Below are 20,747 nucleotides of genomic sequence, written 5' to 3'. Positions count from 1 at the left end.
AAATATTATCCTCTGTGGACCGTGAATTGCTGTGCAAAACTGTCATGCCAATTCATTGAGTAGATGTTATGATATTTCACTGTATCAGTGAAAACCTTTCGGACCATCTTATAGTTATAAAGACACTCACTAAATATGAAAAGTGTCAACCTTATGGTGGCACTAAATGACAAGTCAGGGGATGATCAGAGTTAGTGGCAGACTAGTAGTAGGAGCCAACCACTAATGTGGCTAAAATGCAGTACTGTAACACACCAGAGGCCTTGCAACCACACTGTAATGTGCTTGTTCCACATTTGTTAATGGCCTGTATTATTGACTACCATCTCTCTGCACCGCTGGTTTAAAAATAAAGGCATACTATTGATTTTTAAGGCAGGATGGAAAAATGAGCCGGCAATAAAAAGCCCATTTACGCCTCCGGCCCTCGCTGCTGTTTGAGCCCATTCTTTATCTTCATTCAGCGAACCTGCCTGTGCCATTACATTGAAATGGTTGTTTAAATTAAATGATGTACCGTAAATAACCTTTTTTCTGAAAGTAATACTTGCTCAGGCTTGGACTTGAATGTCTAACTTTTGATTCATGCCCAGCTCTTTTTATTATTCCGAGGATGACATTTTTAGTGTCTCTGTTATCAGTCTCAGAGTTACAACCCACGCTTTAACCCCTATTTAAAACTGGGTTTCAAACTGTGAATTTTAATGTGTGGTGGTGGGGTGACACCTAAGTCCTTTGTCTCTGTCAACTCTTGACAAATAACAAAATTGTTCAGTCGTATTCAAACATGTAGCCCCAGAAAGCTTTCTGCAGTCTTTGATGTGGCATCTTACCAAGCCATTACTGGAAAAACGCAACCGTCATAATCAATTTAACCTATAATTGTTGTTCTAGTGTAACGAAGGCTTGATAAGGTCATCAAATTCAGCCTCTGTCGAGTTGAGCAACTTGTCACTTAGGACCCTGCAGGGTATATTTGTGCAAATATCATGAGTAGCATCCAAGTGATGGCTTCACTTGGACCAAACACTACTGGTGGGGGGTGATGTTGGGATTTTGTGAAAAGTTCATTCAAAATGCATTACGCAAGTTAAAAAAAACCCCACATGGACATAAAGCTAAAAGAAGGTGACCAAATTCCAAAGGTGACTCTTAACAATATCTTTTTATTCTTTGTCCAACAGCAGCAATAACTGAATCTGTTCTGTGGCCTTTGTAAAGTCTAACACTGCTGTGACAGCACTTGAGGTGCTGCACTTTAAATCTAGCTCTCCTGCTTGATTTATGAGGATGCCCCACAGGGCGGAGCAGCAAGGACTTCCACTTGCCTCTAAATGAGACCACAACGGGCTGAGCTCAGGCCTCAGCAGTGCTTTAAAACATATTTACATGTCCCTCAGCAGACGAATGTTTCCCTGTGGTTCATGCCTGACGGGTGCTGTTAAAACACTTTCTGCCAGTGCCCTTTTTCCCCCCTTTTCTTCTAAGATCACAGACGCCAGATAGTTTTGTTCACTTCCTGGGTGAATTCCAAAGCTCTAAACAGGTGTAACCATTGTCCTCTAGTAAAGCAAAGAAGGAACAGGAACACGTTTACCCTGCTTTCACCGACGCTGCTGCCATCAGTGCAAACGAAAAGACAGCCAAGGGTTACACTGGTATCCATTGATGGCTATCTGACATGCCTTTGTTTGAAGGTTACGATAGTAATGAAGACAGAAATGCAACTGGGTGACAATGCTGCACATGTCCTCTAAAGATAAGAGCACATACGATGTTACAAAGCCATAAAATGTAAATGTCACGTGAACAGTTTGCCTGAATACTCACACATACCATTTGAAAATCTTTCTTCAATAATGAATTCCTTTCCCGTATGAAGCACTTAAGGTTGTTTGATCAGTAGCAGATTCGCACTGCGTAGCCTATGTCTGAAAAAAAATGTCAAAGGGGAAAGTGTGAGCGTACAAGACATGCATCACTCCGAGGCAAAACTTTCCATCAGACTTGCATGAACCTGTTATTTGCAAATGCTTCAACTGATTATGTTCCCCTGATATGTTGCCATGTAGATCTAGTTTCATGAAGGCAAATCGAATGACAGGGGCGTCACAGTTCATCATTGTTTTCTACAATAACATCGGATCAATTTAGGCTAAATTGTCATTTTGCTGGGCGGATTTATTTAATGACTTCTGGGACAATTGCAGACAGCAGCCCCGTGGTTGTTGTGAAAGCAATAGAGCCAGCACGTTCCTGTTTGTTGACAGACAAACTGCTGCACCGACAACAGACGTGGCTGCAGGGCCATGCTAACACATGGCATCATTAGGAGGCACTTTTACATGACTGGACAGGTTTCATTTCCCCATGGCGACATCGTCAACATGCATTTGTTGGGAGTTTACAGTTACGTGTTGTATATGCAGTCTTGATATGTTATGGCAGATACAGTGTTATTTTGGAGGGTGAAATGACCGCGGAGCACCACCATCTTTACAGCTTTAAAAACATTTGCTTTTGGTTCGTTGTCATATTTGACTTTGGGATAATACTGTGAAAACAGAGATATCAACAAGATGAATCACATAAATTCATTTATGTAAGGGAATGATGATCCTCAGTGATAACTAATCACTCAGTGATTATTGCACAACAATTGAACAAATGGATGTGGTAAAATAAATCTGCAAAATATGTGATTTTCAACAGTAAACTACACAAAACAGTATTCAGTATACATTCAAGCACGGACAATATTCCGTTCAAAAATCTACTGGCTACATGCAGAGACAACTTCCACACGGCATAGCAAAGATTAACAATGATATGAAATGTTCTCATCTGAAGATGGAATATCAGCACCGCTGTGACAAAAGGAAAAGCCTTTTTCAAAGCCTTGCGGCCACACATCCATCCTCCCACTGTTTCCAGAAGTGGGCTGTAGTGGAATTCCTGCTATGTCGCATTGCTTGCCAAGATCCAGATATTCCACATAAATTGAATTTTCTAACTGTGTAAAAAGAGAATGAGTGGTCGCAATGCGAGGCCTGCTGGCCCGTCGTGCCAGTTTTTTGAATAAGCAACAAGTAAAATCAAGTAAAAAGGGAAGTTTGGGGCCCCCTACTGAAGCTGCTGCCCCCGCGACCCGACCATGGATAAGCGGTTGAAGATGAGATGAGATGAGATGAACAAGTAAAATCAAAATACAAAAGTTAACAAAATAGTTCAGATGATATCAAGTATAAAATTTGAGGTGGAGCATGAAGATTGATTCTTGACCTTGGAAACATACCAAGTATTTGTGTTAAAATATTCAATAAAGGCAAAAACAAACAAACAAACAAGTGGTTATATCTGGTGTTATATCAAATTATGTTGTTATGTTCCCCTGCCATATATGTCCATGTATTATGGGAATGGACGACTTTGGTCATGTGACCAAAGTCTCGTACTCGACTACATAGAAGTTTCTATCACTAAGGAAGGCAGTGACACACGGTTGAAAGCCCAAAAGGCTTTTTCCTACGTACTGTATTAAAGGATGAAGGAATGTTCCTGGAAAGCCATTAGCAGAGATTTTCACAACTGAATGGGGTCTTGGTTTTTAAGGCCAGGATATCTACCTTGCGCTTCCAGCACTTTTACCCTATCAGCAGTCTGCACCATCATTTGTCTTCATTAGGCTCTAAGCAAAGGTACAACATCCTCGGCGATGTGGTCACAGCGCTCAGAGAGAGAGGAGAGAGGGGGGGTTGAGCTGTCCGCAAGTAGTGCACAAGTGATTCAAGCGATGATCCTGTACAGAGACAATCATTAACACGCACCGCCAACGGCCTGAACACTGTTAGGTCAGCTGTCTGTATCTGCTGTTGCCCTACTGTGTGTTTTAAAGCTGATGTCACCTTGGCTGGTCTCTACTGCACTTTTGAACATATGGATCAACCCAAACCCTGCGCATACTAACATTTCCCACCACGACTGTATTACATAAACTGCACTCTTGATGATAAAAAGACAGCAAGTGAACTACGTCACTGTAACACACCGCTATAACCGCTCCCCAACAGCAGAAGTCTCCTGAGTCCTATCAGTAACAGCCTGCTAAGAGGCTTTACCCCAACCCCCAGCACAAAGGGCTGCCTGTTATGACCAGGGAGTTATCCCGGGAGTCAGCTGAGACAGGTGGCTATCCCCACAGGGTATGTATGTGGGGGCTGGGAGGCTGAATGCTGAAGTAATCAGAGACAAGTCAAGACAAAAGCATGGTGTTTTTTCAGCAGTGTGGGTTTCCAACTGTTGAATGTCTGGGTTAAATGTTTTTTTGGGGGGGGGGGGGGGAGAAGCAGCACAGCAAAGGAAGAAACACAGGAAAATATTTTTTTTTATTACCACCTTGAATGTCTACACCTGCAGCCTGGGCAGTTACAAATCACTGCCTTTAGAAATTGTCTTTGTATCAATCAAGGTGACGACAACTGTGGATTTGTAAACGAGAATCAAGCTCAAATATCAGACGGTTTGTACGTCAACAGGAGGAAACTCTATCCAACTGTTTCTCCAAAATTACAGTCAGACTCTGAATCGTGTTTTCCTTTTTTTGCAGCCTGTCAGGTAGATGATGGTAATTCAAACCCCCCAAAATTACACTGCCGTGCTGGAGACCATTCAAATCGAGGAGAAATGATCTTGTGTTTTCATTGAAGCTCTTGGGTTTGAAGAGGGTGCCAAAGAAACCACGGCAGTTTGCTTCCTAATCTCCCCCAGCGGATATTAGAGGTCCTTTACCTCTTGAACCAAATAACTTGAGCCAAATCTTCAGGGGCCTCTCACACCTGTTTGGAGTTGCAGATGAGGGTTTTGGTGGTAAGTCTCGATGCATGAACTTGAACGGCACTAGGAACCCTTTTTTTCACCTGTCATTGCAGGCGGACAGCAAAAAGATTCATGACGTCTAGAATAATGAGAACGAGTGGAAATAGGTTTATAAAAGTGGAATACTATCCATCATGAGAGGAACATGGGAGGGTCTCCCTTTGCAAGGCAGTGGTGGGGGCAGGGGGCGTAGAATTTGTACTTTCCCAAGAGGATCACATCTCTTTCCCATGAGAGATGACAGTTTATGAGGGAGGGCAGACCGAGTGGTTGGGCAAATGGGAGAAGAAATCTGCGGCGCCCCACACTTCCACAGTAATGAAGATGGAAGAGCAAAAAAGAAAATTGTCCAGAACTCACATGGGTGGAAATTACAGATTGAAGATAGGACTGCACAGTCTTGTTCGTATTGGAGCTTGAGGCAACAGTAAAGCCCCTTTCACACTTGCCAAAAAACCCGTTTAAACCCGCTAACAACCGGCATTTTCTGCAGTGTGAAAACGTTTAATCAGCATTCAGCCACGGGTCAGATGACTCTGCAATAGACCCGGGTAATAATCGGCTTCGCCTCCGATCGGCATTGGTGTGAACGCTACACCCGAGTGAACGCGCTAATTTGCGGTCTCTCGTTACACATTGGCCAAAAACTGTCGGTAACATGGATGATGTGCGGAGCCCATTCTCCTTGTGGCTGCAGCTACGAACACAAACACAGCGTGCAGCGCCAACCTTCTTCTTCTCTCTTACACACAACACTTCAAAACCCATAAAGCTCCTGCTCAAAGGGCCAGGCTCGGCTCGTAACACTGCGCTGAGTTTGTAAACTTTGAAAGAGTGACAAGTACAAGATAGAAGGTAACGTTGACCACCGGCTCAGTGGTGACCATGCTCTCTGTAGTTTACTACACTGTTCTCCTCCTTCTGTGTTTTATGGCGCGCACCGCTCTCTATTGCCATCTATGGCCGCCACCTGTCACTGCACGATCATCAGACCCTGGTCTGCTCGCAGTGTGAAAGAGGCCTTTTGCCAATTTAACGCGGGTCGACCGATGTTTAAAAAACCAGGGTCTACACGGTCATTTTTGTGTGAAAGAGGTATAACTGAATTATGAAATCTCTCAGAAGAATTCTTTGTAAGTTAACACAACAAACGTCAACTATGGTTGCATTATTTTTTCCTACTGGCAGTCACTTCTGTCTTAACTTTAAACAACATACTTGAGTTTCAAATCTGGTTTCCATGGCGACATTACTGCACACCAGTAGCAATGCGTTTGTCAACCAGCGACATTGCCAGAGCAAATCAAAGGGAACGACCGTAGCGAAAAAGACGAAGCCGGCTACAGCAACTATAGGAGTACGGAGGAAAGCTAGTCAGTGTCCAAGAGAAGTTTCAGATCTAGGTAAAAGAAAATCAGCGTTCAGAGGTTACATTACTGTGTAAAAAGAAAGTAATCCATGTTGCGGACACAAATTACCACTGGTGTACTCCTCATTGGAGAGCTCTGAAAGAAAAAAAGGGACAGACACTGCTTTCCCCATACTGCTTTCGGACAAACTAGTGTTTATAAAATATTTGGAATTCTTTAAAAACAGTAGTTAATTTATTTTTCAAGTTTTGTGTAATTACCCTTAAAGCCAGAAGGGGAAAACAAGAGTATCACAAGTCATGTTTTAAAGTTAACAACATTATACAATTCTGTAAAATCCCCGCCCAGGTAGACAAACAATAAGATAAGCTAATATCTAGTAGAATTGCTGGAATATCCAAATTATTTCACCACAAAGTCCTCAGATTGTTTCTTGTCCTCTATGGGTCAATCAATTGTGATGCTTTGCTGCTGACCCCAAACTGCCCTCGTTTGACCTGAATGAGAGTCCAGGGAATAACAAAGCAGTCATCCACAGGGAAACATTTTTGGTCAACCATGTTTGCCAGAGAGGGTATTCTTGTTGCCGGGAAACACTTGAAAAGGTTTTTGGGTTTTTTTTACATCTTGGCTCTGTGTTGCCTGTTGCTGGGAGAGTTTTCTCATCCACACTGGTTGAATCAGTGAGGAGATGTCTGTGTCCGTCTCTGATCTAATTGTCCTATTTAGTTTTACAAATCGAACGCATGTACATGGCCATTCTGAAGGGAAAAAAATTGCAAGACAGCCGGAATTATTACGTATACTGTAGTAACACAACTTCTGTGAACTTCAGACATTTCTCTCCACCTCTTTCATGACTCACAACATGGCAGTCAGAGAGCAAAGCAAAAGTTCAAAAGCTCTGACGGGGTCAGTGGCTTCTGTAGGAGTCCCTTTGATTTCTAATGTAGTCACGGAAAGGCTTCCTGGCCTGGATAGAAAGAGAAAAAGGGAGTGTAAAAAGGGGGGGATCAAATGGGATAGAGGTTTGTTTTGTTCTCTCATCTCTTTCTGCTGAAGGTTCCTGGCTGATGAAGCCTGCTGTTTAATCTCAGCTGGCTCAACGGCCCGGGCCCACGGAAGTGCAGTCAGGAAAGGCACCGAATACAGAGAGTCATCAAACAGCAAGGGTCAGAAGGTGAATCAAAAGATGTCAAGTTAAAAAGGGGCAATTAATGGGAGGTGGCATAATAGGAGTACTGAACGTATATGAGCTTAACGAGGGAGGATGAGGAAAGATGTCTGTATGGAATTTGAGATTTGACCCATGGAAGCCTTATCAGTATCAGGGTGGCTTATATTGTACACCTAATGTTTAACTTTTGAAATAACTGTTCTGTTTTTCGATTGTCAGTAAGAAGATTAACTTAACTGCATTGCTCAAGGGTATTCAAAATGTGATGGACTCAACGATGGTGAAATATATTGATCTTCAGGGGAAAGGTTAAACTGTTCTAACTATAATGAGGACGACACACTAACCAATTCTTATTCCCTACAACCAAGGGCTGTAAAGGAACTTCATGGGAAAATATCACAATAGTAGAGCACATCATATGTTGACTTTTGATGTGGTCACAGTGTCTAACTGGTTCCACCAGTTTGTGCCTTCACTAGAAAATCCTTTCACAACCAGCCATGACTCCATTCTGTTCACTTTCTGTGATGATCACTGTGATCCAATCCATGAAGTGAAGTCCTTTCTAAGTTATCAGCCAGTGATTGTCAATTGGGTTGCACCAATACAAGACCACTTGAAGATGACTATTAGAGAAGCATCACCCTAAACACTGACTTTTCGCATCTCCCAAATGTTCATACGAGGTAACAAGTTCTCAGGCTGTCCACGTTCTGTATTTGGGTTTCTCAGATGTCTTTGGTGTGATGTTTGCAGAAGCTTTCAGGGGTTGTTTCACTGAATCTCGGCTGAGTAATTTAAGAGAGCAGAGACAGCCATTGTTAAGGTCTAATATTTGCACTGACGGAACTAGTGTCCTGTCCCTGTAGAATACTGGTGATTGAATACAGCGGTTTCCAAGAACAGCAGGTTTCACAAGTCTCTTTAGAAGTGATTCATGGTTCCACAGGCTGCCACAAGGGGACAAAGAGCTCCTCTTCAGGCTCTCCTCAAAAAAACTGACGTACACGCTAAACATATATGTCTTCCACTTATGAAATATTCTAATAACCTTGAGCATTTGCTAAGTCTGAAGTTGAACGCCATCATTGTGTCGTCAGTGCGGCAAATCTGATATGAGGCACAACATTAAGGTTGTGGCTAACCGTGACATCCATTAAGTATTTTTCCTCGAAGAAACAAGATATTCATGCTATGGGACAGGCCTTATTAAGTTTTCCACGGCTCCATAAATCTCCCAACATGGAGCTCCTTGTGTCTGGGAATGTAATAAGGCTGACATAGTGGGTCTAAGGTGCAACATCCATCACAAGAATTAACATGACTGCATCGCACACGGAGCCATCACAAGCATTCACTCTTAAGTCGATCATGTAACGCACAAGACTTACGTTCACTTTAGTTTAACAGTGATGTTTTAAGAGTTCTATGGTCCATTTTAAGATGTTCAAAAAACTGACAGAACGGAAGAACAAACCACAGAACTGCAACAGAAAACCCACTTAAACCAGAATAAAGTGACTTGACATTTGTGTATATTTACCCAGTATCTGTGGCTTCCTGTCTGAGGGGTCCACTGTGTCTCTGCCTCATTTGATCCCCCTTTAAAACCCTTCTCTAGTAACCCATTACTTGTATCCTCATTTGGTAGCACAGTGACAGTTTCCCAGATACCAGACAGTATTGGTTACCCTTCATCTTGTGGTACAGGCCAAATACCAGTGTCTAATTTGCTAATGGATCCCTGTTGGAAGCTGCTGTCTTGACGGTGTGCCCGCGGGCAATTGGGGGGATGAATAAATCATTATTTCGCACTCTGCTCCCAAACATGGGGAAATGCAGTTGATATTCAGTTTGTTTGCGTTTCACAAAGCCTGGATGTCATTCACCCTCAGCACAGTGCGACTACAAATGCTGACAGAAGGATTTGACAAACTTGGAGCAACTTTCCTTCTGCAATGTAAACTGATTGCAGATCTTCCCTCTTACTTTCATAGAGGTTAAAAAAAAATACATTTAAGGCCGAAGCTGGAACTAAAGAAAACAAAATCTGTGACTCGATGATTTGGTGAAAGACTGCAGTTGTCCTCACCACCAAGACTGTATCGACTGTTTCTCCTGTTCATGCAGGAAATATACACTTCTATTCATGTGTGCTGTACCGTGTAGCTGTCAGGAATTTTGACTCAGACTTATCATAACATAAACTTGCAGAACCTGTTTTTTTTTTTGTCCAATTATTTCAAGGTCACTGGCTCTCATCTCAACGTTTTACCTTTAGGGATAGTAGCTACCAATCAGTCAAGACATGGTCATATTTGTTAAGACAGGTAATTTAGAGGAGCTGAAAAAACTGTTTGTGTTTTCATTTAATTGCTGACAGGCAGGTCATGGTGCCATTCTCAAGGCTCTTTGGTTTAGTGGCCTTAGTCTGGTTCAGCTTGACAGGGGGTTTAAGCTCGCCAAAGCCTCTGGGAGGTAGAGATAAGGAAAGGAAGCATTAAAACCAAATAAAGCTGCTTTGCACTTGGAGTGAGACAAAGCTACAAGTACGCTTAATGTGACTGGATGAGGTGATATCTGTCTGGAACTAATGTAACACTAAGTGTCCTTTATGTCCATCCCTTATTAGTTTGTGAATTTCATATAATGCTGGAAGAATTTCACACATTCAGAAAAAAATCTACAAAATTATTCATCACAATCTCTACTTCCAAATAAGATGAGATCCCTCCATGAGACTTCTATACGGACAAAGTGATCCAACAGGACAACATTTCCTACGCATCATCCTGATGTCAGATCCCCCTGTGAAAACTAGTGGAGTATTGTGCGTCACGGCCGCTCATTCATTTGCAAGCCAAAGAGACCATGGTTCTCATCTTTCTGATAATGACTTTCCCTGTTTCTATGTCTGGAACTTCGATTATCGCATGAAAGATAATAAGCTAGCGAGACGCATTAACATGAAAATAACATTGCATGCCGACAAATTTTCTACATGGTTAGAATTTTCAGTTCCAGTTCAAGCATTGCACAGAAGACAGATACTCATGAGCTTTTGGAAACATGAGTCCTCGTCTGTGCGAACACGATCTATGTCGTCCGAAATATTTCCCCCTGAAAGACCTTCCTCTACTAACGGCTTGCTAATATTAAAGGGTACAAATAAGCACCCATCCACCACATTTAGAACCATCTTGGTTTTGTGATGACATGGAGTGAGAAGAGTGAATTAACAAGGGCAATTTTCCATGGCACATTACACAGGGCACCGCAATGTCTGACTTTATTATCCAGAAATTATTCTTAACATAAACGTACCAAGAAGGGAATGTGACATAATGTTCACTTTCCATCTCATTAAGATTCTATATTAAGGTCGGTGAACTACTTTTTGTTTCTAAAAATTGACACCCAGTTCAGGGTGTGCTTCTTTGCATTCAAAACGTAACACAATGTGAACCAAGAGGAAAGTTACAATATATTATTATTTCATTTCTGACAACAAAATTATCAGCAGTCAATAAAGCCATTTCAAATGCACGGAGCATAAAATACAAACGTCAAACAAATCAACATCAGGAGTTTAAAACTAAAACAACACATTGCAGCACTGTACAGCTCTCATTAAACTTTTTGGACAACAGAGAATTAAATTGTGCCAACGAGGCAAACATGTGTTTCACTTATGTCCACCATCAGCAAATCTACCATCTGGTGTTAACAGGGTTTCGCCTCAGGCCCAAATTATCAATCAGACGATTAAATTGCTTTTGTTTTTTTCAGTCAAGCATCTGTGCTTTCAATGTGCAACTAATCTCTTGTGTGTACCACTTCTTGTTGTAAATTGTACAGTTGCTGAGTTGGGGTTCAGCTTAGCAACTTGCATCAGTCAAAACAATGAACATATACAGTAGGTGGTGCTCAGAATTTGGCATGGAAACAAATTGCACTTGTTGTAAAACTTAAATGAACCACTTTGCCACTTTAAGCAGAAAAGACTCTTAAATCACTCACATGAAATGTCCAATTTTCCAAATGGCTGCTAAATCCTAATCTACTCTTTTACTTAGATCAGATGGTTGTGGTTGACCTGACACAATAACACACCAGTTGAATGGTCCACAGATAAAGAATGAAACTGCTGGAGTTGCTGCTTTAATTCACCCTTTCTTCAATAATATTTAGGCTGAGAAGTATGTTGTGAATAAAAGAAACTCCTGAGGCATCGGATAACCTTCGGTTCTTCTGCACCTTTTTGGTTTAATTAATGTGCAATATAAAAAAAATACTTAAGACATAAAGGAACAGTTACAGCATTTTCACTTGCATTTGGAGTGACATTAAGCGGCAATGTTTTTTTGGAGGTGTGTTAAATCCACAACATTAGGAAGCTGGTTTCAGTGGAAATATTAACATTAATTATTTGGTAGGCCATAGAGAGAAAAAAATGACATTACAGTCTATGTGACCAACATGTTAAGCTTAGCATCATTATCCAAAGCAGTAGTATTCATCCGATTCCACCCTGAGTTTCAGTGGTGATTTGCTGAAAGAATCACTGTCAATCACAGTTTTATCCACAAAGCAGTCAAGGTCCGTGGGTGATGGGTCATCAGGAAGATCCTCCGCTAAAGTGTCCAGGTAACTACCAACAGACAGGCTGTCCAGGCCATCGCTGTTACCGTCATTCAAGCTGTTGAAGCTGCCCCGCAGTGAGGTACCGTCCTGGCTGTCTGATAGGCTGTACAAGCTGCCCGTCAAGCTGCCGTCTTGGCTTGTGGCGCCTCCTTTGTCTTCTATCATCCAGCGGATGGACTCGATGCCCTCGTTGATTGATATAAGCTGCTGCATCAGCTTCACGTCAATGGCTCGCAGATGTGCCTGTCAGTTGAACAAAAAACACCCGAGTCAGGTCAAGGTATTTGAGGATGAACAACTTTTAAAAGGGGCAATTCACTTTTTTTTTTGGGGGGGGGGGGGGGGGGGGGGGGGGGTGCACAAATACGAAACGAGTTAGCACCAATTAGCACATCTGAAGCTCACCATTCAACACATTTAAATTCTAACAATTAAGGTTTTGTATGGGGTTATATGCTGAACCAGTAACAGTTAAACTAATCCAAGCTACCACTCTAGCTGTAACCTTATGTAGTATACAATAAAAAGATATGACAAAGGCAGCAATCTTCCCATCAAACTCTCAGCAAGTGTATCTCCAAAAAATGTCGACACAGCTACTATACATGGAACAGTTTGCCCCCAGAAGTAGAATGAAGTCTTTGTTGTTAACTATTGTCAGCATTACGGTTCAAAGTGCAGCTTTTAGACCGTGGAAAGAACAGTTGAGATAACTGCTCACACCAAACGGTCCATTTAGTAACTGTTCCGGAGCTTTCGATCATATCATGATTGCCACCAGCAAATGAAACACCGGCTTTCAAGCCATGACGGACGGGATGTCCTTAAAATGTTCCCGATTAAAAAAGGAAAACTGAAAACTAGGAAACCTCCATTTACTACTGAAAACTTGTATCAACAACTGTAAACTCTCTTATGTCTCATGTCAAAGACACTTCACTATGTGTCACCGGAAAAGGGACGTGTAATAATCAAGTAAGTGCACAGCCTGGAAACACTTTTCAGCCAGGATAATGAATGACATGTCTACTTAACACAGTATGGCCATTAATTTAACTCCCTGCCATGACAAACCCTGCCATTGATTGTGGATGGGAGGGGACAGCCTATGGAGTCATTCAAAGGGATTCCTCTGTGTCTACTGGGTGATAAAACACCCAGTCAGAGCTGTAACATCCTGCCACATTGGAAAATGCAATGAGACAGATGAATGCAGACAAGGCCGGTACAGTGTTTCAGATACAGTAGCTGACTTAATAGAACTGGGTTTTACATCCAGACTTCATTTAGACCATATTGCTTCCAGTGCGTTTGTTTTGTGTGTACAACCAACAGGTTTACACTAACATTAAAGTCTATAAAAAAAATTATTCCGAGCGGCTATCTCATGTTGATAGCACCAGTGGGTCGGTATCACAAAATGTGTTTAGGAAAAAATTAGTGCAGCAAAATTAGGTCTGCACTAGATAGTAACTCTAAACCTACAACATCGTATAGTCATATGAACCTAATAATAGTGGGCCTTTGGCCATTTGGTAGGCCGACAACTGTGTGTTTTTGTGTGTCAAAACAGGGGACGCCCACAATGGCACAAAATTCTAAATGAGCAATAACAACAACAGAACACTGGTGGAGTTAGAGTGGATCAATTTAAAACGGCCGTTTGTTTTTACTCAGCAAAATTAAATGGTCACATGGGTGTTGGTCATTTTGAAAAGTCGGGTGGGCCCAGAAGTTAATTGACCCAAGGCAAATGTTTTTGCATTTGCAAAGACAAAATGAGCAATTGAATGGCTCAACTGTCCCCATCACATCAACATAAAACTAAGCCTATCAACCCAGGGCCCGGCTGATTGGTCAGTCTGCAGGACATGACACAGTCTGCAGAACTTGGTCAACTTGGCCATCTGCTCAGGCATTCTAATACCCTGTGTGACCTTCCTTTAAAAATGGGTGCTCTGCCGTGACTCTGTAGAACAAGCGTAGCATTTAAAAAAAGGATTTAATGGTCAGGGTGAGTAGCTAAAACCCATGTAATCGTGAAACGCTAATTACACAGACACATTGGATTTCAGAGTACTTTGAATCACAAGAGGGAGGAAATATTCCCTTAAGTGTGGAGCATTCGTCCTCGGCAGAGACCTGACTGCAGTGTGCAGGTGTGAATGGCTCTCTCACCTTCTGACCATGTTTCCTGGTGCTTTGACTGGAGGCACAACACCCACCCACTGGCGCTTTGGTATTTAACAACCACATGTTGACATGCAGAGCTGTTTTGCATTGTGCGTAAAGGCATTTCCTGTGATTCCAGACTGAGCTGCTTATAAATGTAATTACACCGCACATTAAACCATGATAAAAAAGCGGAGGTGACAGCCTGTGCAAGACATTGTACTCAAACTTGTTTAGCATTGGTAGGTAACTAAATAGCTTGGACAAAAATACAGTTGAGAATTATGACTCATCTTGTAAATACAAGGCTCTCACGCATATTCCATATGGTTAAAATGCTATGTAAATGAACTCAACGAATGAATAGATGCAGTATCACCGGACACCGGGCACGTACCATTTCTTGTTTGAGAAATTGCATTTTGCTCTCCAGTCTTTTCAAGTCTCCAGAGTTGGCACGGAACTTGCAGCTCCCTAAATGCGGCGCAGCGGGCTTCTCGTGGTGTTTTCCTCCGGCCAGAGAGCGAATGAGACTCTCCGGCACTTTGCGACCCAATTTCGTCTCTATGTCCTTCAAGTCGGGCAACACGTTGTTATCCTCGTCCATCGTGGACCTGTCGGGAGGGATTACGCAGCCTCGCTGCGTGGTTTGGAACCGGCGGAAGCGCACAATTACAGCGCCACGATTAGTGGATGGGGTCGGGGGGGTGGGAGAGACGCGCGCGCAAGAACCAAGGCCAAAGAGGAGTTGATTCAAAGTCGCGCGTCCCCCTCGCAACTTGACTCACGCGGCTCCCACCATCAAGTGTGGAACTAGAAAACTCTTCACCTCTGGCTTACGCCAACAGACCTCCCACTGACGCGTCTGGACCAGTGAGACCCGCTGCGCGCTGACAGCGGCACCCCATTGGTCCCTGCCGCAAGGGAGCTTCCTCTGAAACCAGACACCGCACAGGTGAGGTGTTGTGAAACAAAAAAAGGCACACGGGGGAATACAGTTTTCGGGGGACACACACCCCTGAAGCTCGAGTGAGCACTTCAGGCTGTTTGTGCATGTCTGTGTCTGGAAGGACAAAAAAAGAAGAAAGAAACCCCAATGTGCGTCCTCCATGAGTGATGGTAGATGATGAGGTATTATGTGTATTTTTGCAAATGTGCACAAAAAAGTCGAACAAAAAATGACTGTGTATTTTGGCACAGACCCAGATCCAACGACATTAGGAAAAGTAGGAATGCAATAGCATTAATGATTATTCTTCACATAAATGAAGCTAGTGCTGCAAGCCCTGGGAGTCCACAGCTCAGGGAGGGTCTCAGGATTAAAAGATGTTGACTCTGCATTTTGCTACATATCCTTTCCATCAATCACCACCCATGTTTTTTTTTTTTTTAATAATTTACTTATACATATATATGTATATCTTCATTCATTATGAACAACATTCAGGTCACGTGGAATCAATTTCTTCATACAAAAACAGACAGGCAAACAAAAACAAAAGCCCCCAAAAAAGCATACATCTCTTAGTAAGTCCTGTACGAGCATATTCAGATATTTAACTATTGCACCCCCTTGTGGGCAAAGTGGCTCTACTACAGGTATATGGCAGAATTATTACTGTCACTTGTCATCACTGAACTAAACCAAACAGCGGTGAATGTGAAGTCAGATAAACAGAAGTGTCTAGTCTCTCAACATGGTAGAAATTGTGATTTAATTATTTTTGGAATGTATAATGCTAATATCAAACTTTATTGCGTAAAAAATGTTCAAAAAGTTAATAAGTTACAGCACATTTTGGAATCACTTATCAGAACTGCGTTCTTTACACTTCATTGCCTTTAAATTGAAACTACACTTATACATGACATTTTAAAAGCCTGACAAGGAACTGAGTTGAGCGCCATCTGGTGGCATTTCTATCGCACCGACAGTTCAATTGTTCATTCTCACTTTATTCGGACATATTCTCCATTTTCAAATGTACCAGGAATCTCAAACTTGCAAAGACACGACCGTCTCTATTTTTGCAAGGCCATACCCTTATATGAAACTGCATGTATCTTTACCTTTAAATGCTAAATGAGTGATTTACATGTATATGGGAAGTGTAACAGCAAAATAAGATTAATGATCTAGTTTTTGATATAGGAACATGAATGCAACATGAACAGGATTTTGAAGAATCTACTAGATTCAGGCTTAACAAAAAGCAAAAAGAGGAGGCACGTGGGTGAAGCTTGTGTTCAAACAGATCTTAGACTACAGATTGGCTTTTGTCAGCGTCGTACCGCTGGTACTGACCCCCGAGCAGAGGCTGGTGACCCTCCATCTTGTAAGATCTGGCACGCACGGCACATGTGGTGGCAGCAAAGATGACCGCAACGACGACAAGGGCGGCAACTATTGCCATGGTGATGATTTCAGTCACAGTGAAAGCTTGACCTAGAAATGTTGGAGTAGATGATTACTACCCTCATCATCTGCATATATTCAAAGGCAAAGGCACTGGGGAGTAATCCAAAATGCATACCTGGCCATTCGGCTTCATAAGAGTAACCAAGATTTTCAGGGGCAGATACAAACATCTCAGCGTTTGTCACTGGAGGCCAGAAAGGCACCATGTTGTAGCCCCGGTTGTGACCAATGGGGGCGTTTTCTTCAGGATACATTGCTGAACCTGTCAAGAAATACTGCAAGTTAGCTCATAATTTTCACAGTAATGGGTTAAAAAAATGCAAAAGAGAACAAGAACAAGTCGTTTTCAAACTAGACTTGGTTGATAAAAACACCTGGACTGTGTCTCCTCAACCATTCATCAAAGATGGCATCAGTGTAGGTGTGGAGCAGCACGAAGATGGGGTCATTGGGCGAAAGGTGGGTCTGTCCCCCTGTCCCATTTAGGAACAAATGGGCCAAGTTGTGGAGGCTCCTCACCACAGGGTCATAGTTCCCCTGGGGGGCGCTGTAGCCTGCCAAAACAATATGAATATGCATAAGCAAATGCATAAACGCTATCAAAGACAGATAACAGGGAAAAAGTGTCTTTGTACTCACTCACCCTCAATTGTGTTTCTGAAGCTTTCGGAGGAGGTGGAGTAGTATGGTGGCGTGTCAAAAGCGTTAACCTGCAGACAGTCTGCCACATCCTGGGGCTCTGGGAGACGCTGGACCATCGGCCTGTTGACATTTCCTGCTGGGTTCCTTCTGATGGGAGATGTCTCAGTGTCTGGAAGGAGACGGGGGGGAAAGGAGCCAGATGAGATATGAGACTATAGCAAGAGAATAAAGAGGTTCACTGTAACATCACATTGGAGAAGAACAACAGCCTTACTGTTGCAGATGGTTCCTAGTGTGTCATAGTCTTCTACGTTCTCGCAGATGACTCTCCACTGGGAGAAGATGGAGTTGGCGCTCAGGGAGTTCATGTCAAAACTGCTCCTGGCTCCCATCAGGTCATCTGTGCAGATGTCACATGTGCTTCCACCGATGGCAAAGTTCCAGTAGGGCAGGGCGAAGGAGGGTTCTTGCAGCATGTCCTAGTATGAGGATGAAATAAATGAATATGCAATAAATCAAGGTTCTTAAAACCCTTTTAAGAGACTTTTCTATACAATACATAACATGTCAGTAAGAAAAAAAACACAGAATGTGTACAACTAGAGGGCAGAAAACACATTAGTATTAAGAATTACATTTTTTAGAAGCTGAAGTGTGATGCTCGTCCACAACTTCTGTGCAAAAACTCACAATTGGAGATTTATACAACACAATATAAATGTGTCAATAGAGAATTTTTCGTAATAATATTAAAAAGGTAAAGGTAACATTGACTATTTGCACAATTTCACTGTTTTCCTTTGAAAAATCATTAAAAGTTACCAAATCCCATCCTGAAATAGCACAGAATTTAAACCAAAAAAAGCACTTAAGGCTCCTAACTACTGCCCAATTTTTGTGAGCAAAATAATCCACCATATTTAAAAATAAAAAATGCAGCCCTCTAACCAGACAGGTTTTAACTGTGGCAGAAAAGGAGCTGAAACATTTTTGGGCATCTTCGTTGAAATAGTTTATTCTGATCTTGGCTTGGAAATAAGCACCCTCCAACCGTGCCTCTTGGTGTGTTTATTCAGCAGAGTAGAACAAAAATGTTATTTTCTGATAAAACGCTTAACATTGCTATTTGTCTGGTGGTTTAAAAGCATGGAACTGCGTTGCCAATTGTGATTTCCTCTCCAGTAAAGTTGTGGGGAAACGCATTACACAAAACAAACAGGAAGGGGAAACCTCAGGCAACCACAAAAAAATCAATTAGATTATTTTCTCTATTTTAAAATGCCCCATCGACACCAGAACTATTTGACACAACTGTTGTGTGCGCACAATCACAGCGCCATTACTCCAATCGGACCCCCTCTTTGCAACCAAATCTCACCTGCATGTCTCTCTCCAGCTGCAGCAGGTGGAACCTGTGCCAGGTGACGAAACCGGGACCCTCGTGCGAGAAGTCCACTCCGCCGAAGCTGGCCTGCCCCGCACCCAGGAACGTCTTGCTGACCGAGTAGTAGTGGGTCCACACGAAGTAATTATAGATGGTGATGTTCTCAAACTGCACGGTGCTCCCGTCGGGCCCGAAGATCTCCGGGTAGCGCCGCGTGGCGATCACCAGATCAGGGTGAACCGTGCGCTTGGCCTGGTCCAGCGCGCTCACGAACGCACGCTTCTCATCCGCGCTGAGCTGCATCACGTTTCTTCTTACTGGGGGATGAAGGGGGGGGGGTGGATTAACTCACTCAGTCATGCGTTAACTGAGGATCGGTTTTTAATGAGCGAGAAAAGAAAATGCGCGTAACAGACATTTTGATCATTTCATTCTGCAATTAACATACGTTCTCTCTATTTCTGAGTTCACTTGGCACCAATTAGAGTCATTATTATTACAATCACTGTTGTTGTTTCACATAAACTGCTTTCTCAAGCCTATGAACAGGAAAATGGGACGACACCTGGCTCGGTGTGATGCCCTAAGGAAACAGAAAAAGTGCCACTGAGCAACGACAGATAACTGACAGCTCGATCTGCTCTGCCAGCTGTACTTGTGACTTCCAATGAGGAGTTAATAACGTTCAACGTAATTAATAAGAAGTCTCGGAGGACGCGCACTTACCCACAGACACCCGCTGCTCACAGTTGACCCCCGTCCATCCGTGTCTGCAGCGGCCGCAGTTAAAACCGCTGAAGTTGCCGTTGCACTGGCAGGTTCGGTTGAAGAAACGGATGGGCCATCGTTCCCGATCGTCCCGTCCGTCGTGCGGGTACTGAGGCCCGTGCGGCCGCGCGTCAGCCGTGACGGACACGCACTGCCCGCGGCCCGCGGCGGAGCCACACGGGTCGTTGTCGAGTCCAGAGGGTGACGGGCAGCACTGGCCACTGCGGAGCCCCTCGGGTGTCACGCACTCTCTGGGGAACTGAGCGACCACGACCGCCGCGCCCACAAGCACCAAAAGGCAGCAGCGCCACATGACCCGACGAGAGCGCGAACTTTTACGCACCGCTGCTCCTGATGCAGAATCAGTTTTACCAACAGGGTGTTGATCTGCCTTTATGCACCTCAGCTCTGCCTTCGTTCGAAAATGAACGCGCCTCACTAAAACACTAATGTAATTACTTTCTCTGTGAACTGAGTTTGGTTAAAACGTCCTCTCCCTTGCGCCCAGGCCTCTGGCTCCCCAAAAGAAGCGAACTGGCGACTTTAAATACCGGATTAGCGCATGACTACCCGGATTTTCTGACTCCCGCGTGATCCCATCACATAACATCACATTTCCTACTGGGGATGGGGGGGAAAGAAGGTAGTAGGATCCGGTCATGCACACTATTATTCTTCTAAAGACTCACTGGACTTTTGCAGTTGCCCTAATGAGATTAACACGAATTGTCAGAAAGTTCAATACATTGCAAAAAACAGTTTCAGACGAAAACACAAAGGATCTTGAATGCTTCAGCACGGGTTTATGAACAGTCTGAACATTCATTTGTTGTGAAGTCAGAGCTTTAAAAACAAAACAAAGGGGGCCCTGGCACACAAGTGCATGTATGTGAAATTAAAATATTCCACTTTTAGCTTCAAACTCAGAAATACAATATCGATCTACATATTATAGATAGAGAAAACTGCACCTAATGACACAAATATGCCTTCTTGAATATAATGGTTGTCCCTGTGTATTAAAGAACCCCCCCCCCCACCGCTGCATTAAATACCAGAATGTAATCACGAGCCTCCAAGGTTCACGTGTTTGTTGGAGTGATCATGTTTTGGATGATTTCACTTCTTCAGTGGGTCTCTCTCTTTCTCTCTCTCTCTCAGCTCTCAGCAGTTTGAGCATGTGAGACATAATGAAAGGCATTTATTCCACAAAAGGGGTATCCTAGGAAGCAGAATCCCCTCTTTATTTCTCTTTTTTATATCTCAAATCAAAGTTGACGCGGGGGTTCAAAT

The 20,747-nt window shown here is 43.0% G+C and overlaps 2 protein-coding genes across 2 annotated transcripts; both read right to left on the bottom strand.

Annotated features, from left to right (window-relative positions):
• Positions 1-10,875: 10,875 nt before the first annotated feature.
• LOC118291612 (leucine rich adaptor protein 1-like) lies at positions 10,876-15,049 on the bottom strand. The gene is made up of 2 exons (XM_035619915.2): positions 14,639-15,049; positions 10,876-12,312 (listed from the first exon to the last, which is right to left on the bottom strand). The coding sequence occupies exons 1-2, from the start codon at positions 14,846-14,848 to the stop codon at positions 11,923-11,925; spliced, it is 600 nt and encodes a 199-aa protein (XP_035475808.1). The 5' UTR covers positions 14,849-15,049; the 3' UTR covers positions 10,876-11,922.
• Positions 15,050-15,937: 888 nt separating this feature from the next.
• LOC118292428 (5,6-dihydroxyindole-2-carboxylic acid oxidase-like) lies at positions 15,938-20,004 on the bottom strand. The gene is made up of 7 exons (XM_035621369.2): positions 19,413-20,004; positions 18,681-19,003; positions 17,577-17,781; positions 17,304-17,471; positions 17,035-17,214; positions 16,776-16,922; positions 15,938-16,687 (listed from the first exon to the last, which is right to left on the bottom strand). Exons 1-7 carry the CDS (start codon positions 19,765-19,767, stop codon positions 16,500-16,502), a joined length of 1,566 nt encoding a protein of 521 aa, XP_035477262.1. The 5' UTR covers positions 19,768-20,004; the 3' UTR covers positions 15,938-16,499.
• Positions 20,005-20,747: the final 743 nt, after the last annotated feature.

Source organism: Scophthalmus maximus, chromosome 12 (assembly GCF_022379125.1).
Source record: "Scophthalmus maximus strain ysfricsl-2021 chromosome 12, ASM2237912v1, whole genome shotgun sequence".
In the NCBI taxonomy this organism is placed as follows: domain Eukaryota; kingdom Metazoa; phylum Chordata; class Actinopteri; order Pleuronectiformes; family Scophthalmidae; genus Scophthalmus; species Scophthalmus maximus.
Note: the sequence above shows the minus strand (reverse complement) of the source record. Positions and strands in the feature narration are given on the sequence as shown.

Excerpts from the sequence above, each read along its gene's own strand:
- LOC118291612 (XM_035619915.2), bottom strand. The coding sequence starts at position 14,848 with ATGGACGAGGATAACAACGTGTTGCCCGACTTGAAGGACATAGAGACG. Across the intron at positions 12,313-14,638 it reads AATTTCTCAAACAAGAAATG|GCACATCTGCGAGCCATTGA; the intron begins GTACGTGCCCGG and ends TTCAACTGACAG.
- LOC118292428 (XM_035621369.2), bottom strand. The coding sequence starts at position 19,767 with ATGTGGCGCTGCTGCCTTTTGGTGCTTGTGGGCGCGGCGGTCGTGGTC. Across the intron at positions 19,004-19,412 it reads TGAGCAGCGGGTGTCTGTGG|TAAGAAGAAACGTGATGCAG; the intron begins GTAAGTGCGCGT and ends TTCATCCCCCAG. Across the intron at positions 16,688-16,775 it reads TTATGAAGCCGAATGGCCAG|GTCAAGCTTTCACTGTGACT; the intron begins GTATGCATTTTG and ends CAACATTTCTAG.